The sequence below is a fragment of the Hipposideros armiger genome, unplaced genomic scaffold (genome assembly GCF_001890085.2).
Source record: "Hipposideros armiger isolate ML-2016 unplaced genomic scaffold, ASM189008v1 scaffold_161, whole genome shotgun sequence".
NCBI classification, from domain to species: Eukaryota; Metazoa; Chordata; class Mammalia; order Chiroptera; family Hipposideridae; genus Hipposideros; species Hipposideros armiger.
In genome coordinates, this window is record NW_017731511.1 from 3,378,892 (window position 1) to 3,399,869 (window position 20,978).

Here is a 20,978-nt window from a genome sequence, read left to right on the forward strand (position 1 = left end):
ATATGCACATAACTACAGGATGCATCAAAGAAAGTTTTACATATTTACAAGCTAAAGGATTGGTGACTGCAAGTTGTGTGAGGGAGTGGGAGGAACCAGATGGTGTTAGGACATCCTAAACAATGTTTCCATTCCACTTTGTGTTCTTTCATCGCTGTCAACCAAGCTTATTTAATTTGCTCCAGAATTTGGGGAAGGAATTACAGCTGGAAAATATGTGAGTTTTTAAACCCACAGATCCTTCTGACTTTAGCATAATTTGTTATATTGCCAGGAAAGCATAAATGCAGATTTTGGACCATGTCAAAAATCTTGTCAAGAGAGTGGATTATTTCACACAGAACTGAGATGTGGCTTCTGATTCTGGTGGCGTATTTGTTCCAAAGAAATGTGAATTCAGGACATATGCCAACGAAAGATGTGGACCCAGAAGCATTCATGAATATTGTAAGTTGGGATTTTTCCATCATGTTTTGGGGGAGATGAAGTGCCTTACATGTTAATGTTTGCATCTGTGTATTATCTGCATTATATTTATATATGGTGGTAATTTTTGCAGGTAGAGTATAGTCATAAATTAGCATATTGCAACTGGAAAGTGCTAAACTGGGCGTGAGTAAATTGGGTTCTCCTCCAACAAATTCAGTCGGGCTAATCACTTAACCTCTTTGGGATTCAAACACAACTTAACTTTTTCTTGAATTCTTTGATTTATTCTATGAGCAGAGAAATCATTGAAGCATCTTGGGCCAAGCCCAGACCATTGATTATTTCCATTTTGTCTGTGCTTTGATTCTTTTTCTATTTTTCTCCCATATTACAAAGGTGTTAGTCCTTATTTATTATTAGGGTACTCACTTCTAGTAGCATCCTGCATCATTCTAATCTATTCTTGTTATCCTATTTTGGACTGGTTGCTCTGTTGACTAGCAGTAAAAGGACCCTAATGAATGCTAGAGAGAGCCTCCTGTGAGTAAAATTCATGAATGACGTGCTATCTTTTTAGGTATCCCAGAGGATTTTTTTTTTGCTTACTTTAAAATTCTTAGTTGAGTTTTAATGTCCACCATTTAGTAATATTTATCCAGTAGTGGAATTGTGACGAAATCGGCAGAGATATTAATTTCATTTAATTTTCACTACCCTCCACAATAGGTATGATCATCCCCAAATTTCAAATGCAGGAACTGGGATTAAAGAGGCTAAACAACTTAAATTAGGCCACGTCACTGGTAGGTGGTAGAGCTACAATTTATAAGCAGACCTGTCCGAACACATAATTATAACCACTATGCAATACATCCTCCCAGGTGAGAAGCTATCTCTATACATAGAAGACTATGTATAGGGTTCGTGATCCATAGATTTGTCATAGATTTAGCATGCCTTCATACAGATTTAACACCTTTTTTTATAGTAGCCTCTTTGAAATGGACTCTAAAACCCTGACAGGCCATAGGAATATTTTCAATCTACATAATGCCAACTCTCAGGCTTCATTTGATCATTCGAAAGAGTGACTACCTTTTGATGGTGTATCCGGATTATTAGCACATTGGCGTAGATCCTCAGGAAACATCCCCTGGTCCTGAGAAGGTCCCACACAAATTCCTCTGGGTTACTGGGTAGAGGGAATCTCTTTAGCTGTAGGCAGAGCCAATCTCTCTGGACCTCACTCACTGGATGTGCCCAGCACCTACGCGCTCTTGACACTTCTGGAGCACTAAAGCTAAAATCCATTGAATCGGATTCTAGCACTGACCAGCTATGCATGGAAATGCAATGTAAAATAGAAAATTCATGTGGTTGCTGGTATAAATGAAATGAAATAGAATAAAAATGGTTCAGAGTCTGAATGAATTTGATTCTGCATGCTGATTTATATGGATATAATCTACCCTATATGTTGGTATACAGTTGGCTTCATTTATGTATTTTTCTAGTAAGTATTAATTGAGCACCTATTAGGCCCATGATGCTGTGCTATGTACTGAGATTACAGAGAGATCTAAGAATATCAAAGTTCTGACTTCATGAAGTTTACAATCCAGCAGGAAAGATAGACAATCAATTACTAATTACAAGAACAGTGAAATCAAAGGAGAAAACATGAAATAGGAGGACCTAATCTAGGAAATTTAGGAAAGTTTTTCTGAAGAAAGGTTTCTTAACCTGAAGTCTGAAAGATGAAGAGGAGTTACTAGAAAAGGTGGGGTAGTTTTTAATTATATAGTAGCTAATGCTCCTTCAGTACCTATTATATGCCAGGTAATCCAGTTAGTGTTATATGTACATTATCTTTTTACATTCTTTGCAATAAATCCATGGAGTATGAACCATTGGTATACCTAAGTTACAAATGAATAAACTGAGGAATAAGGATAGGTTAAGTATATTTTCCAAAATCATACAGCTAGTTTGTGTATCAGTGTTAGAGGCAGGGTTAAAACTCAAGCAGTGAGACCCTATGGCTTTCTCTTAACTACTATGCCCTTTTGCCCTATACACTGAGCATTTGGCACCTGGCTTTCTCCTCCTTTGTTCCTTTTAAAGCAACTGATAGAAGCAATTCCCTCCTTCCCTACATGATGACAATGGGCAAGAACAATAAGAATATTTAGGAGATCTCTGAAGCTTCGTATTCTATAGACTTTCTACATGTAACACCCATATAGAATAAGGATCCTTAACCAGGGGTCCACATATAGGCAGCAGAAAATCTGAAACCCCTCAAATTCGCAGAGGGATGCTTGACCTAAAAATGTGAAGAACTACTGCTCTTGAGTCTATGGTTTTGAAGATGAAAAGAAATTTAAGGAATGTACGGTCCAGGGGTTCTCATAAGACAAGTGCCCCATTGGCTGTATTAGAATCACCCGACCCCTAACTCAGGGTGAACCCAGGAAACTGTATGTTAAATGCCCCAGAGGATTCTGATGCACACCCAGGTTTGGGGTCAGGGTTGTGGGTCCCAAATACTAGAGTGCATCAGAATTGCCTAAGGAGCTTGTTAAAACACAAATTAGTAGGCCTCATCCTCAGTAGGTTTGGGTGGAAACTGGTAATTTGTATTTCTAATAAGTGCCCACATGATACTGATGATTTTGGTCTAGGATCCACACTTAGAGGACCGTCATTTTAGTCCAGTCTCTACATAAAAGATAAAGAAAGTGAGAACTGCAGAGAACTGGCTAATTTGTCTAAGATAACATGATTAGCTAGACAAAAGCAAGGAATTTCTTGTCTCTGTCTTCCAGCATCAAGGCACCTACTTTTTAACTTTTGGATCATTGAGGCTATAGCCAGATCAAACTAAATTCAAAAGAAATTGTGCTTTTTCCATAGAGTGAAATCATTCAACATAAAGGCTATCCCTGTGAGGAGTATGAAGTCACAACAGAAGACGGGTATATCCTCTCTGTTAACAGAATTCCTCAAGGCCTAGCGCAACTTAAAAAGACAGGTATGGTTTACCCTATGTCACCTCCACGTGGCAGTCTTCCCTACAGTAATGACTTCCTTGTGGTTTCAATGTGTCAAGGGAAGTCTGGATTCTTAATATAGACTGGGGCCAATTGTTCAGGCGAAAAGATGACTTTAGTTCCCTGCCTCCCATAATCCCCATTACCACCCCATATCCCCAATTATCTCAAATAAACATAGTGTTTATTTTCAAAAAAGATCTTCAAGAAAAGTCCATTTCTTGACCTCTTCTAGCACTTTACCCATTCCCTAAACCCCTCCTACATAGATATTCTAGAATATCCCGCTAATGATCTCTTGAACAGACTGCACCAACCCCAGCTCATGATGAATGCAAACTCCAATATGGTACCTGGAGTCCACCCCATCCATATAGCACTTTAAATATTTAAGGTGTTGCCCAGATTTTCACTAAGGTCTTTTTAAGAATCAAGCACTCCATATACATTTTTATTTTTTAGTACATGTTTCCATAGTTTATATAATCCCTTCCTTTTGCAGATGGGATTTTCAGCTATTACGGGCTTTTTAAAAATTCACTTTCATTACCCATTAAATTGTGCCCATCCTTCATCTGTCTTTGATTCTATTCCTTTTAATACTCTAGCTCTATGCTTGTAGCAGCAACCACATTATCTGTCATAAGTACAGATAATATCATTTCTTATTAGTTTCCTTTTGTATGCCAGGTACAATGAATGCTAAGTGCTTTATTTGCATTAGTCTCATTTAACTTTCACAATAATCCTAAGAACTGCCACTCACAGAGGTTAACTAACTTGCCCAGAAAGTCTAGTATTACTAGCTACTAGCTACCACTTGCTAGTATGTTGCAAAAGCAGCTCTCAAATCAAGATGTGCTGATACCACAGCCCAAGTTGTTAACTAGGACCAGAAAATGCTGGGGAAGTGCTATTGGGGTTTGGTGTAAAGAAGCTTCAGGGTTTTGTTTTGTTCTAATTACACTTGTGCAGTTTTTTGCAAACCAGCTTTTTTTTTTAACACCAGTGCACAGCTGTATATTATATATGTTGAGCATGCTCCCACCTCAGTGCCTTTGCACGTAGTTCTCCCTCTGGACCACTATTTCATCAGATATCTACAGGTGGTCCTCGCCCTTCTTTCACCTTTTTCCCAGGCCATCCTATTCAAAATAGCAACCCTTTGCCACCTATTGAGATCTAGCCCCTTATCCTGCTTAATTTTTCTTATAGCACTTAACACCACCCGATATGTAGATACTTGCTTGTTTATGTATTATGTACTCCCCATCCCCCAACCCCCATTGCCCCGCCACCAGGACCACCACCACCAGAATATAAACTCAGTGAGAGCAGGGACTTCATTTTGTTCGAGGCTACCGCCACTGCCTAAAAGAGTGCCCATGATATTTTAGGTGTCAATAAATATATGTGGCATTAATAAATTAATTTTATATAAATAAATGAATAGGCAGGCTGGAGACACAGATAACTTCATTAAGCCCCACAAATTCTATAGGGTAATCAAGGCATGGATCTGTCAAGCAATCAAGTAACTCTAGTATTTCCTAAGGTCAGGGGAGACCCCTGCAGCTCCTATTCATGGGCAGTTGTTTTCTCACCCCTCATTTATTTACATTTTATTTACATTGTTCATTCATTGCCCAAGAGTTTGCAGTTCCGTCAGTTGGTGCAGAATACTCCCCTCTAGTGGCTGATGTTGTCCCTGCAGCTCACATTGACCCCATCAAGGAGGAAATACCCGTCCAAGCTGAAGGAAAACACGATTTCTCAACATCTCTTCAAAAAGAGGGCCAATGAAATTCATACTGAAAACAACTGAAAGATGTCTATAAGCTTGTGACAAAAGCCTTTTAAAAATCTTACTTCATTAGATCATCATTATTCGCTTCAAGTATTTACATCAAGAGAGAAAATAGGCTGGCCAGCCTCAAAAATGACAGCTTTCTAAAGAGGAGTCCTTACACAGTCACCTGTTGGTGCTAACGTAAATGAAAGTCCATGACTCCAGGGGATACTTGAAATGATACCAATCATGTATAAGCCAGTTCTCTCACTAGGTGAACCACAGGACAAACTACTGCTAAAAGGGCCACGCTGGCCACAGCCACGGGAAATGTCCTAAGGACTCCAAAGGCGAGCATTGATCCACCTTGGTTTGATCTCATAGTATTGAGGTCACCTCCCTGAGGGCTAAGAGGATGAAGTCAATGACCAGACATAAAGGGAAATCAAAAATAACTCAGTTCTATTCTCTTGGCCCTTCATTAGCAGCCCTCATGTTTTCTCACCAGAGGGATAAAATGAGGCAAATGGAATTCATCAAGACTGCCCAGATGCTGGATGAGTTTGTTGTAGAAAGGCCTCTGTGCTCTACAGAGATTGCATATGTACTCAGTTCACTGAATAACAGGACCTACCATTTTATAAGCAGTTAGGCAGCATGCTAAGTGCTGAATGCACATTGTCTCAATTATCCCTCAAAGCCCCCCACCCCCACCCCCGTGAGGTAGGCGATTAGACCCTTGTGTTGTTAATGAGGACATTGAAGCTCGGAGAATCACTGCCTTTGAAAATTATAGCACTAATAACAGCAGCAATAAAGCTTCTCTTTACTACATACTTCCTCTAAGCCAGGTACTGTGGTATGGACATTACACTCGTGACCGGATTTAATTCTCATGTTTTTCCTCCTAAAGCAGCATTTTATTAATCTTTCAGTGTTACTTGCTAATGTCAAAAATGATGTTTATCTTAATTTATTTGATGTTAGAACTCCTAAAGCCCTTAATCCTTCTTTATCCCCTATTGATGTTTTTTATAAATTTTATTTTAATATAATTTCAAATTTGCAGAATGTTTCCAAGAATCATACAAGGAAAAACTACCATATACCCTTTAACCTGATTCACCAGTTGTGAATTACATTTTGCACCCCCACCCCCACCCCCACCCCTGGTTTACTCTCTCTCTCTCTCCTCTATTATTTTTTCAAAAATCTTTGACAGTAAGTTTGAGACATCATGCCTATTAAACCCTAAATACTTCAGTATGTATTTCCTAATGCTGAGGAGGGAAAACTAACTTTTTTTCCCTACTCATTTTAGGTTCCCCAACTGGGGTTCTGTAAATTAGACTAACAAAAGACAGATTAAGAAAAGAAAAACAAGCAGAGGTTTATTAGCATGGGCATCACACACACACATGGAAGCACTCAGAGATGAGTAACTGAAAATGGTGGTTAGATTTGGGGGTCTATATGCCTAACTTAGTAGGGAAAAGGGAGTTCAAAAAAGAGCACCTATGGAAAAGCAAATGACTTTTTGAAGAGACAAATGGCCCTTAGAAAAATAGGTGGGAGATGTGATAGTTTCTGACAATGTCTGTCCATTTGTGGTGCCAACTTCTGGTATCCAAGAAGAGAAGATTACAGTTGCTTCCAGGAAGGGGATTTATGACAGTTGAGTTCTTTGGGAAGGCTCTGCTTTTAGGCAGACAAGGGATTTCAGGAACTCAAATGCCTTCATCACAAAATAATTCTTATGCCAAAGTGACATATTTGGAGGGGCGGGGCACTATCCTGATATCCTTTACCAAGAAGAAGGATATTGTATAATCACAATACATTTATCAAAATTAAGAAACTAACACTGATTGATATTAGTATGTAATCCATAGTCCACATTCAAATTTTGTCAATTGTGCCAAAGTGCTTTATAGGTTTTTTAAATCCTGGTCAATAATCTAATCCATAGTCATACACTATATTTGGTTGTCATGTCTCTTTGTCTCTTTTCTAAACTGAAAAAATTCCTCAGGTTTTCTTTGTCTTTTTTGACCTTGACATTTTTGAAGAGTTTTGAACAGTTATTTTATACAATGTTCTTCAATTTGGTTTGTCTGATGTTTCTTCATGATGAGATTCAGGTTATATATTTTGGCAGGAATACCACAGAAATGAAGCTGTGTCTTTTCCAGTGTATTATATTATGAAGCACATGATGATGGCTTGTTTCAGAATTGGCAATACTAGCTTAATTGTTTCCCCAATTTTATTGATGTATAATTGACAAAATTATATATATTTAAAGCATACAATATAATGATTTGATATATGTATACCTTGTGCAATAATTACCAGTCAAGTTAATACATCCATCACCTCACATAGTTACTGTATGTGTGTGTATGTGTATGTGTGTGTGTGTGTGTGTGTGTGTGCATGTGTGCGTGTGAGAGAAAGGGAGAATACTCTTAGCAGATTTCAAGTATACGATACAATATTATTCAGTATAGTCACCATGCTGTGTATTAGATCTCCAGAACTTCCTCATCTTATAACTGAAGACTTGTACCCTTGGACCAGCCTCTCCCCATTTCTCCTACCCTTCAGCCCCTGGCAACCATTATTCTAATCTCTGTTTCTATGAGTTCAACTTTTGATGTGCCAATTTACTTTCCCACTCATAGCGCACAAGGGTTCCCTTTTCTCCATATCCTCACCAACACTGGTTATCCCTTCCTTTTGATAAAAGCCCTTCTAACAAGTGTGTGAGGTGGTTTCTCATTGTGGTTTTGATTTGCATTTCCCTGATGATTAGTTCATGTACCAATTGGCTATTTGTATGTTTTCTTTGGCAAAATGTCCATCTATTCAGATCCTTTGCCCTTTTTAAAATTGGATTATTTGTTTTTGTGCTGTTGAGTTGTATGAGTTCTTTGTATATTTTAAATATTAATCCCTTATCAGAAATATGGTTTGCAAACATTTTCTCCTATTCCACAGGTAAACTTTTCACTCTGTTGACTGTTTCATTTGTTGTATAGGAGATTTTTAGTTTGATGTAGTCCCACATGTTTGTATTTGCTTTTGTTGCATGTGCTTTTGGTGTCATATCCAAAAAATTATTGCCAAGACCAATGTCAAGGGGATTTTTCACTATGTTTTCTTCCAGATCTTACATTTAAGCTTTTAATCCATTTTGAGTTAATTTTTGTGAGTGGTACAAGTTAGGGGTTCAGTTCCATTTGGTGATATTAGTTCTGATCACTTTATTGAGATGGTGTCTGCCAAGTTTTTCTACTGTAAAGTTAGTATTCTTCCCTTTGTAATTAATACATATTTGTAAGGAGGCACTTTCAGGATATGTAAATATCCTGTATCTCTTCAAACTTTTACCTTCTAATTTTAGCATCCATTGATGACTTTATAAAGCCATCAATCTTTCTGCATTTATTAATTGGCATTAGATTGTAAATAAGAGCTTTTCCTTCTCCCCAATCATTAGTTTGTTCGTTTTATTATTGATATCAATATTGACTCATGCATTCTTAATTTATTCATTGATATATAATTTACTACTGTCATTATTTATATTGATGCACAAATTTTCCCATATTTGAACAGTGGGAGATACTTCAAGCTGATTTATGGGTCCCTTTGACATGAAGGGCCCATAACCATTAAACCATTACATATATGGTATATATATATATATATATATGTATTATAATATTAATAATTATAAATAATATATAATTATATATAATATATTAATATATTGGAACATATATTTATTTATATGTATACATATTTATGTATGTAAATGTGTATATATTAATGTTATAATATCAATAATTATAAATGTGTGTATATTAATGTTATAATATCAATAACTATATATAGCTTAAATAATTATTGATATTATGACATTAATACACACACATTTGCACACATAAATATGTATACATATAAGCAAACATAATTATTGATATAACATTAACATATACATATATACATATATAGTTATATATTTATTATATGTTATATTATATAATATAGTAATATATTATATTATATAATATAGACATACTATAAATATATATTATAGTTTCTTATTCTATTAAAATATATAATAGTTTTGATTACTATATTTAATTATCTTAATCATTATATTATGCTATCTCCTTGGGCACTTTCAATATCCTCTCAGGTGCCCAGACAAGTGTAGTAATAATAATACCTACACAAAAACAAGGAAATATGAATTTTGATTCTTTCTCTTTGCCAGACTTGTGCTACCTGCTCCTTGTGCACTGTTTCATTTAGTTATAACAGAAGCTCTATTTTTCTGATGCAGAAATCAAGACACAGGAAGGCTAAGTAACTGACCAAGATAATCAAGCTAGCAAGCAGCTGAATCAAGTATTGAACGCAGATTTGTCTAACTTGAAAGTCTTTGCACATTAGAGGATGTGAAGAAAGGTGGAGAATATTTCCCACAGTTGAAATTCTCTGTTTCACAGATTCCAGGCCTGTGGTCTTACTGCAGCATGGCCTGCTTGGAGATGCCAGCAACTGGATTTCCAACCTGCCCAACAACAGCCTGGGCTTCATTCTGGCAGACGCTGGTTTTGACGTGTGGCTGGGGAACAGCAGGGGAAACACCTGGTCTCAGAAACACAAGACCCTCTCCATAGACCAAGATGAGTTCTGGGCTTTCAGGTATATGAAAAGCTTGCGAGTGGAGGTGGGCATGGATGTCTTTGGAAGAGCTGGGTAAAAAAAATTATGGCTTCTAGTATTTGGATAATTTGCTTTGGTTGGCTCATCAGTATCCTAATATGATATCCCTGATTATCTTAATTGACTAGTAATTCTTTTGAGGAAGTAGTGGGAAAAATTAAGTTCCCCAAATAGAAGGTTGGGTCTGGTGAATGGGGTCAGACCAGTGGTTGGTATCAGGTGACCGAGACTGGAATGAGAGAAATATATATCCACTTCCTTATAAGATGGATATCTTGGGACCACCTCTTCCGTGAGTTATGACAAGGACTAGTACCCTCAGGAGGAGATAAGACCAAGCAACTTTAAATATTTAAGGAAACTATTAAACCTCAGTGACTATCAATTTGACTAACACACCTCTCACAGTCTTACAAAATATTTTCATTTAAATTACCTGTTGATATTTCAACCTGCTCTTTATCCCTTTCATCATAGAAGGGCCCCTGTAGTAGCTTTAATACTTATATAAATGAGCCTGCATGACCCTGTTCTGTTCTGCTAAGAGATTAATGGGGCACCTCAGCTAGGAGGTGGATCATGTGCTCAGTAAATATTCATTGAAGATGATTATCCCTCTGTGATAATCTGGAGGAAACAGCAGTTTGCTCACAGCCTGTGACCCCAGAAAAACCCCTTTGAAATGAGTCCATTCTGATTGTTGGGAGGAGCACAATTAACAAGCTCTTGGGGATATTAACTCAAAGGCTTGTTTGTAAACCCTGGGGGCTGTTTTTGTTAATTTCTGATTATGACTTTTCATATAACTTTGTCTTTTCCCCTTGTAGTTTTGATGAGATGGCTAGGTTTGACCTTCCTGCAGTCATAAACTTTATTTTGCAGAAAACCGGCCAGGAAAAGATCTATTATGTCGGCTATTCACAGGGCACCACTATGGGTAGGTTCAAAGAAAAGCAGGTTTGTATAGTCAGAAGAAATGTGAGCATGTGGTGTACAGCTATGCCTGGGATCAGTCATTACATACTTCACTCATCTGGCCTTAGCCTCTTCAGTGACTAAGGGCTACAGGAAACGGAAATGGAATTCAGGGAGGCCTCTGGTGTGATAGGTAGAGCAAAGGCTGTGGAGTCAGACAGACTGTGGATGTAAATACTGACTCTATCACCTCATAGGTAAATGTCATTGAGCAAATGACTCAGCTGTGAGAGTAGTGCCTGGCACATAGTATGCACTCAATAAATGCATTGAATGAATGAAACCCTGAGTTCAGCGTCTGACACATAAGAGGCAAGCCATAAACAGTAAACACTGTCATCAAACTATAAACAGAAATGATGGAGAGCTTACTCAAGTCTCTTCACCCCACCCCTTTCTAATGCCAATGTCTGCAATTATGTGCTGGTGTCCTTTTGCTTTTGATAAATTTATGAGAAACCTTAACTCATGTCCCCTGCAGGATACAGATCACCTACTTGGGAATATGGGAGTGGAGACTGGCTATTCTGGCCCTATATCAGACCAAAGTCAACAGGAAAATGGTGCTTGGCTTAGATTAGGGTGAAGGGTGATCAGGAGAGGCACGGTGCATGCCATGAGGAGCAGGCTCTGTAGAGGGGGCTGAGAAGAGCTTTTTACCTTCACCCTGAGCCAAACCCAAAGTTAAAGTCCAGGGTGAGGGATTCTAAGGGAAACAGGCAACTCAGGAGCACAAGTTCAGTTGGTTCTTTTTTTTTTTTAATATAATTTTTTTTAATTGGGGAATTGGGAGAGGGGAACAATGCTGGGGAATCAGGGGAAGGGGAACAGACAAGTTGCTGTTGATTTGTTCTTCAGTCTAGTTGCGGAGGATGTTGCTTCACTGGCCCATGTTGGTATTATCATTGCGCTCTTCCCCGGGTGAGTCAGATCGGTCGCTGGCCTCTGGACGGCCGCTCACAGCGGCTTTTGGCAGCTCACACCAGCTGCCAGCCACTCACACTGGCTGCCAGCCACACACGGTAGCTTATGGCAGCCCATTGCAGCAGGGGCTGCAGCCTACGCCATCGCTGGTGACTCACGGCAGCCCAGCTCCAGGTTGAGCTTTTGTTCACCATCTTAGCTGTAGAGGGCGCTGTGTCACTGGCCCTCATGTGGGATCCGAACTGGGGCCCTGCCGCTCAGAGCTGGCGTCCCAAGCCAGCTCTTAACCAACACACCACTCGGCTGGCCCTGGTTGGTTCATTTTTAATGGATGCTCTCTAGTGAATAAAAAGAGTTTGACTTTCACATTTTCCTTTCTGGGTTTTTTAGTACCATTAATTGATTCCTGCAATGTTATGTTTCACCCTGCTCTTCTCAGAGAGAAAGTTTAAGCGTTATGCTTGCTCCTACTCTAATACCCAAAGGTCTTAAAAAATTTTTTTTCTCTATACTCAAATTGCTCAAGTTGACATGAAGACAAAGATGCTCATGATGAGGTTAAATGTTATTATGAGAATGAGCAGGGAACAAAAAAGCATAGGATTACTCTATTAGTCAGTCATGGAGCTGTTAATGTAGAGAACTTGAACTTGCTTTGCATAAAGGGAAGTATTGCTGGGAGAAGTTATCTTGAGTTCTCAGACCTTGACATTTGAGGGGAGTTCTATATAGTCAGAATTAAGCTGGAATATAGTAATGTATTTTAATGTATTTTTAACCCAATCCGACTGATGGTATAGTCGAGAGAGAAGAGCTAATACCATGCACTCTTGTGCTTGCCTTTGCCTGTAGCTGGCAAAACTAATCACATGAAGAGATAGAAAGGGAAGGAATCAGTCCTTCTTAATGCTGACCCTCCTTCTGGGACCTAGACAGAAGTCACGTGAATCCAGTTGTTCTTTCTTTTTTTTTTACCCAGCTTTCTCCTTCCAACCTGCAACTATCATCCTAAACAGAGAATGTACAGGCTCTTTTGAAATAGACACATAGTATTTCAAATATAATGACCATGCCCTTGCTTTACACAAAGCTTTTTTTCTCCTAAAGGCTCTACAGAGATTGTCTCTGCAGTGCTAATTCGGGGAATTTGACTTTATTTTATAGGTGTAGAAACTGAGGCACAGACTCACTTAACCAGAATCCCATACCTAGCCTAAGGCAAAAATAAGAGTTGGAATCCAGTTCATTAGACAACTTGTCTACTAGATTATGTTACAGTTTTGGTTCCAAAAAAATTAGGGATTGAGGAAAATCAGCGAGATCCTGCTATCTCAATATCCATTATGTTACAGAACATGCTTATTATCAATAAACAAGGCAATTTCTCTAATTCTCATTTTCTTTAACTGTAGAGATTTATTAGAAATACCTCACAAGAATTTGAGAATTAAATGGGGTGAAAACCATGAAATATATATATATATATATTTCATGACTATATACACAGGGTGCCAAAAATATATATACATTTTAAGAAAGAAAAAAACTGTTTTAAAATTGTAATAATATTTACCGATAACAAAAGATGAATTCAAGTCACATTTGACTTCTGCAATTACAAGAGGTGCTCAAAATGGTTACCATCAGCGTCCAGACACTTCTGATTACAGTGAACTACTGCTTGAGCATAGATAACATCTCTTAAAATGTGTATACATTTTTTGGGCACCTTCAGAGTGTATATATACACATACATATATACTATATATATATATATATATATATATACCTATATATTATACATAGTATATATAATATATGTATTCTCAAAGTCTGTATTATTGAACTCAACAATTTAATTCAATAATTCAATGATAACCTACTACTGGATATGAAATAAGTTTGATGTCAGAGGGAATACAAGAGAGTTTTTACTGCTGTTGTTTTTCCCTCACCTGAAGGAGTTTAAAATTTCATGAGCGAGTTAAGACACAGTCACATGTAATTACTGAAATATCTTGACAAAAGTGAAATATGTATTTTACGAGTTCTAGGATATTCAGTATCCACACTGACATATTTCTTCTCTTGCAGGCTTTATTGCATTTTCCACCATGCCAGAGCTGGCTCAGAAAATAAAAATGTATTTTGCCTTAGCACCCATAGCTACTGTTAAACATGCGAAAAGCCCTGGGACCAAATTTTTGTTGCTGCCAGATATGATGATCAAGGTGTGTGACCCCTCAGAAAATTGCTTGGCTATGTACAAGAGTCTTTCAGCTCAATATGCTAAAATGTACACTTTTCAATTAGAGTCACTTCTTTTTTACTGTAATGTTTCATATTTTTACAGGGATTGTTTGGCCGGAAAGAATTTCTGTACCAGACCAGGTTTCTCCGCCAGTTTTATATTTACCTTTGTGGCCAGATAATTATTGATCAGATTTGCAGCAATATCATTTTGCTTCTGGGGGGATTTAACACGAACAATATGAACATGGTAAGTGGGAGCCTTGTAAATTCTCAGTTTTCCAAAGCAAAGGTAGGAGTTATTAGCCTCACTCCTTGAGAGTGAGCTAATGCCTGTGAAGACTTAGAGAAACATAATCCTAGTAACTCAGTTTTCTCTGAGTCGGATTAATATGCAGGGAATGCTTTAACATGGGCTGAGGCCAGGTTAACTTAAGGGCACTGCTAGATATTCGCTTCAGAGATTATAGATGGAAGAGATCTGAAAGAAACTTTATACAGTGAATCAGCAGATGGGAAAAAAAAGTGGTTAGAACCTAGTAGTCAAAGGAGAGGACTGCCATGCATCACCCACTTCTTCGTTCTTCTTGGGTCCTTCTGGTTTGTAGTTTAAGTCCTTTGATAGGATGTGAGGGAGTTTCAGTTTGGCTTAGATATAGATAGCTACTAGTTGGTAGATGTGACAGTGTGGGTTCCCAGGAAGCATTCTCTGAGATGGAAATTAGTAGGCAGAGTGATTTGGGGTCATACCCTTGGAATAACACCTAGAGAAGGGAAGGGCACAGGATTGGGTAGATGAAAAGTCAAGCTGTGATGTGGTCTCAATAGGAGCCAACTGGAATCTGTGAAGATGGGATGACCCTTCAGAGTTGTCCCAAGTTAGAGTGAGAGGGCTGAGTCTTTAGACTCCCACACAACCAGCCATTTAATGCAGATGATGCCAGTAATGGGTGACACATTGGACAAAGCAGCTCTCTACAGTTGAGACAATCCCCCCCCAAAAGACCCAACAGTAGAGGGCTATCTGCCAGCAGCATTCCCAGCAGCTAGAGGAATACACCTTTAATTCCTGAAGATTCTTCCTCTTTTTTTTAAATAACATAATTAACAGCTGCCATTCCATAAGCATTTATTATGTGCCACACTAAGTCATTCCCTGTAAGAATCCTATGAGACAGGTATTAGCAATATCCCTACTATACAGATTAGTATCCTGAGACTTAGTGGGTTAAATAACTCTCCTAAATCCACCAAAAAATTAAATGGCAGAGCTAGGATTTGAATATGGGCCAATTCTAGAACTGTCATCCTTAATTACCCTAATCTTTTTTTTTTTTTTTTAGAGATCCGATCTCTAATGAGAAGCTATTCTCAGATAAAAATGATAGGTGCCCAGGAATATATTTAGTGGCATTTTCTTATTTATGCACATGTATGTGTTATTGTTTCATGGATAATTGTTGATAATTTAATGATGTTCCCATTTCTTAGTCTGACACCCTGGAGATTTGGTCTTGACAAGGTGCATGTCTTGTGAGTTTTTCCAAGTCCCACAAACCACTCATGCTTTGTTACAGAGCCGAGCAAATGTATATGTCGCTCATACTCCTGCCGGAACATCTGTGCAAAATATCCTACACTGGAGCCAGGTAAGAATGTTGAATTTGTAGTTTTCCTTAACGGTCTTGCTGCATTTTGCTGGAATAGTCACAGGATGTCCTTTTGGCAGTCCGGGGGTTATTTCATACTTATCCTAAGATGAAATGTGATCTAGAACATTGAAACTTTTCAAAAGGTGGGAGGAAAATATTGGCCCACGAACATCTTTAGGTGACCTTAAAAGTGTGAATTCGGATAGGCTCAGTGAGCCACCTCAAAACGAGGCTGGAGAAGATCGTTTTGGCTCCTCCAACAGCATGGTCAAGTAGTAACTAACATGCTAAGGCAGGACCTAATTACCCAAAGGGGTTTCACAGGAGTCCTCTGGGCTGCAGACTACACCTGCATCACAGGAGGGAAAGTCCGATTACCAGTCACATGAAGTAGGGGCAAATCTCAGGTAAGGCGCTCAGGGTTGATTCAAGCACAATGTGAATGCTAATTATTATTTCTCACAATATGAAGAAGCACTGAACCTAATAACATTGCTCATTATAGATGATACCATAGAGTGACCCTGATTGGCTGTGGCAGTAAGGATAGATATAAGGACAGAGCTAGAGCATAACTAACCTTAGATTACCATCATCAAAAATATCATTTTGTTAAAAAAACTAGAAGCTCTTAACTCAAGCAGAGAGTTTTAAGAATAGTGATGACTCTTGGTCCTGTTTTTCTAACAATTGAGAGCCTAGTAAAATAGTTATTTTAAGGTCAGTGTTATAATTTAGAGAGAGAGAGAGTGTAAGAGTAGAAGAGAGAGATTTTATAATCAGAATGTTGGTCACCTTCTTCCAGAATTACCACATGGCACAACTCCAGGGGGAACGTTCCCATTGTAGCCTACAGAGTTGTGCAGAACACCCATCTGCGTACACTGTTATGGGGATGTACTTCCTGGAGTTACATAACATGGTGGTGAAGTATTTCCGTAGTTTCTTCCTGGAAGGGCCTTATTCTTGCCTTGACACTTAACTCTGAATGGAAGAGCAGCCGCAGCCGTTGCTTTCTGCTTCCCTCACAATTGCAGACTTGGAAGTACATTTCCACTCCTCCTCCCACCCTTACCCACTGATAAACTTGAATGCCATGGAAATTTTTGTTTCCATTTATTTATTTGTTTGTTTGTTTATTTATTTATTTTACTTTTTCTTTTATTCTACTAGCCTACATTTTAAAAAATAATTACATCACTTGTACTTAAGGATAGCTTTTGTGATTTCTTTTTTTTTTTTACTGTTTAAAAATTAGTTTCAGGTGCACAAAACAATGCAATAATTAGATATTTACACCCCTCACAAAGTGATAATCCACCTCCCCCAATCTATTACCCCTCTGACATCTTAAATAGCTGTTACAATTTTATTGACTCTATTTCATATGCTGTACTCCATATCTCATGACTATATAAATATATATAATATATTATATATATATATATAAAATCATAGTTGACATTCAGTATTATTCAGCTCCAGCTTCAGGTGTACAGCGCAGTGGTCAGGCATCAACACCATCCATGAAGTGGTCTCCCTAATAAGACAAGTGTCTATCTGACACCCTACAAAACCTTTACAACATTATTGATTATGTTCCTCAAACTGTCTTTCATATCCCCGTGGCAAAATTGTGAATAATAATTTGTACTTTCTAATCCCTTCCCCTTCTCCCTCATCCCCACCTACTTTCCATCTAGCAACCATCAGTTTTTCCTTTATATCTCTGAAACTATTTATGTTTAGTTTGCTCATTTAATCAGTTCTTTAGATTCCACGTGTAAGTCAGATCATATGGTATTTGTCTTTCTCAGTCTGACTTACTTCATTTAGCATAATGTTCTCTAGTTCCATCCATATCGTGGCAAATGGTAAGATTTCCTTCTTCTTTATGGCCGAGTAATATTCCATTGTATAACTCTACCACAGTTTCTTAATCCAGTAGTCTACTGATGGGCATTTCAGTTGTTTCCAAGTCTTGGCTATTGTAAATAGTGCTGCAATGAACACAGGGGTGCATATATTTTTTCAAATTAGCATTTTGGATTTCTCTGGATAGATACCTAAGAGTGGAATTGCTGGGTCATAAGGTAGTTCCATTTCCAGTTTTTTTGAGATACCTCCATACTGATTTGTTTGCTGATTTATTGATGATAGCCATTCTGACCAGAGTGAGGTGGTATCTCATTGTGGTTTTTATTTGCATTCTCTAATGATTAGTGAAGTTGAGTATCTTTTCATATATCTATTGGCCATCTCTATGTCCTCCTTAGAGAAATGCCCCTTCATGTGCGCAGCCTTTTTTTTTTTTTTTTTTTTTTTTTTTTTTAGCTGAGCCATCCTGCCACCTGTTGGCAGCTCAGCAGCAACTCAGCTCAGGCACAGACTTGAACCGCTGTTGCTCAGAGCTCACACTCTTGAGCGAGCTCTTAACCAACTGAGCCACTTGGCCGCCCCCCCCCATTTTTTTAATTGGATTGTTTGTTTTTTTGGTGTTGAGCTGAATGAGTGTTTTATGAATTTTGGATATTAACCCCTTATCAGATGTATCATTGACAGATATCTTCTCCCATTCAGTGGGATGTCTTTTGTTTTATTGATGGTTTCCTTTGCTGTGAAAAAACTTTTTAGCTTGATATAATCCCATATTTTATTTTTCCTTTTACTTCACTTGCCCAAGGAAATATCTCAGTAAAAATATCACTCAGGGTAATGTTTGCAAATTTACTTCCTATATTTTCTTCTAGGAGTTTTATGGTTTCTGATCTTACATTTAATCCTTTAATCCACTTTGAATTTGTTCTCGTATATGGTGTAAGGAGGGGGTCCAGCTTAATTTTTTTGCATGTGTCAGTCCAGTTTTCCCAGCACCATTTATTGAATAGACTGTCTTTACCCCAATGTAAGTTCAATTTTTGTTTCCTTTTAGGCAGTGAATTCTGGGGAACTCCGGGCGTTTGATTGGGGGAGTGAGACCAAAAATCTGGAGAAAGGCAATCAGGTAAGAAAATCAATACCATCTACTGCAAATACATCCTTTTAAGTGCATAAGAGGGAAATTATAATGGCAGCTTATCGTAAGGATGGGAATAAAATACGAGAATGCAAGTGGAAAATAACAGTTGAAGTTTGACTCCACTTGAAAATGGGACTATTCGCAGCTTAGCCAACAAGCCTCTTGGTTTTATAATGGACTAGGAGAATTTTTTTGATGAGGCTGCTTTCATGAAGGGGGGCGGGGCACTGGGCTTCTTAGGAACAAGATGGGGTAGGTTTGGTGAAGAGAAGAGTGTATAGCCTGTGGTGGCTACTATTAGAAGGATCCTTTTATGATCAACAAACAAACAAACACCAATGAAGAAGGCAGGATTTTTTCATAGTACAGTAAAAAGAGAATGAATTGGCAAGTGGGGATTACTGTATTAGTCTTGCCTCTACACTATAAACTTATGTGACCGTGGATAGGCTGCTTTGATTTTTCAGGCCTTAATTCCTTTATTTTTAAAAATTATTGGACGAGATACTTTTTAAGAGGTCTCCCTGGTAACACCTATACTGAATTTGTAATTTGCAAGTGAAACTATGAAAAAAATAATATTAAAAATAAATGTGGAGACTCAGAAGTGGATTTTAAACTCTTTTGAGCATAAAATCTGCGCGGAAGATTATCAGTTAGGTTGTGTGTGAATGTAAACAAACATTGACCATACAAATTTAAAGCTGGAGGGAGTTGGATAGACAGGCAAACCTTTGAGAGTCTCATTTCGTACTTAACAACCATTTCCCCTGGGTTCAAACTACCTGAGTTCCAGGGCCATCGACTTCCCGTGTCTTTGAAGACACAGTCAAGCTGGGCCTGCTTCAAGGGCTTTCTGTTATCATAGAAAGTCTCTGTGAAGACCCAGGTCCTTAGTAGTTTCCATTCTCTTGCCTTTCCCTGTAGAATGTCTCTAACTCTGGCCTCATGAAGCACTTGTGAAGTTACCTTTTAAAGGTAATTTATGTGTAAAATATTTATTAATAGGAAGAAAAATAATTGAAAATTAATGCTTAAAGAGCTAGGCAATTTACATGTTTTCTCATTTAACCTAGTAAGTGATTATAGATATCATCCCCATTTTACGGATGAAGAAACTGAGGTTCAGTGAGGATAAGTCATTTTACCTTCAAATAGAGGCTGGAACAAACACTTAATGCAGATCTGTTTGGCTCCAATGCCCGTGCACTTTTCATCACAACACATGGCATTATTTACTATGTTTATTTGAAGTGTAAATTATGAGCTTGGAAGTCCAAATGTTATCTACAGTTATAAACTAATCCTTTTTTCTAGCCAACTCCTGTGAGGTACCAAGTTAGAGATGTGACAGTCCCTACAGCAATGTGGACGGGAGGTCAGGACTGGCTTTCAAATCCAGATGACGTGAAAATACTGCTCTCCGAAATGAACAACCTCATCTACCATAAAAACATTCCTGAATGGGCCCACGTGGATTTCATCTGGGGTCTGGATGCCCCTCACCGTATGTACAATGAAATCATACATCTGATGAAGCAGGAAGAGGCCAGCCTTTCCCAGGAAACGTGTGAGGTCAGGTTGTGAAGCATCTGATATGGACGGATATTAGGGAAAACCTCATGGAAGATGGGGCTGGGGTCCATGAACTGAGGATGTTAAGAATTTCCAGAATTGGAAACCTATCATACGTAGAAGGGAAGTAGAGAAGGGAGGGCAGAGATTTAATATAACATTCCTTCAGAATTCCTGCATTTAGCACTAAAACTGACATTTACATTTTTTTTTCAGTTCATTACATTACTCACTGGGTGAACATAGGTTTCATGTGCTGGTATATAGTCTACTACCTTGAAGGGTAGCTTTTACCTGGGAGCTTGAAATTATCTATGTCATTCAGGTAAACCTCCCTGAAACATTTATTTTTTTTTCTATAAGCCATATTTTTGAAGCAATAAAGTAAAATGAAAAATTGGGACAGAGGTCTTGACTCTCTGGATTGTTATTGACTTTCACAAAATAAGCTAAACATTTTTACCTTATTTCCATAGAGACATAACACTACCTCAGGAAGCCAAGCTGCTTTTAACATCCCCATACCAAAAAAAACAATGTACAGTATAATGAAATATATTTTAAATGTTTTT

The 20,978-nt window shown here is 38.0% G+C and overlaps 1 protein-coding gene across 1 annotated transcript; it reads left to right on the top strand.

The window, feature by feature from the left end:
- Positions 1 to 135: 135 nt before the first annotated feature.
- On the top strand, positions 136 to 20,613 carry LOC109387528 (lipase member M). The gene is made up of 9 exons (XM_019651493.1): positions 136 to 447; positions 3,346 to 3,463; positions 9,792 to 9,990; positions 10,839 to 10,948; positions 14,005 to 14,141; positions 14,264 to 14,410; positions 15,738 to 15,809; positions 18,745 to 18,816; positions 20,149 to 20,613. The coding sequence occupies exons 1-9, from the start codon at positions 301 to 303 to the stop codon at positions 20,416 to 20,418; spliced, it is 1,272 nt and encodes a 423-aa protein (XP_019507038.1). The 5' UTR covers positions 136 to 300; the 3' UTR covers positions 20,419 to 20,613.
- Positions 20,614 to 20,978: the final 365 nt, after the last annotated feature.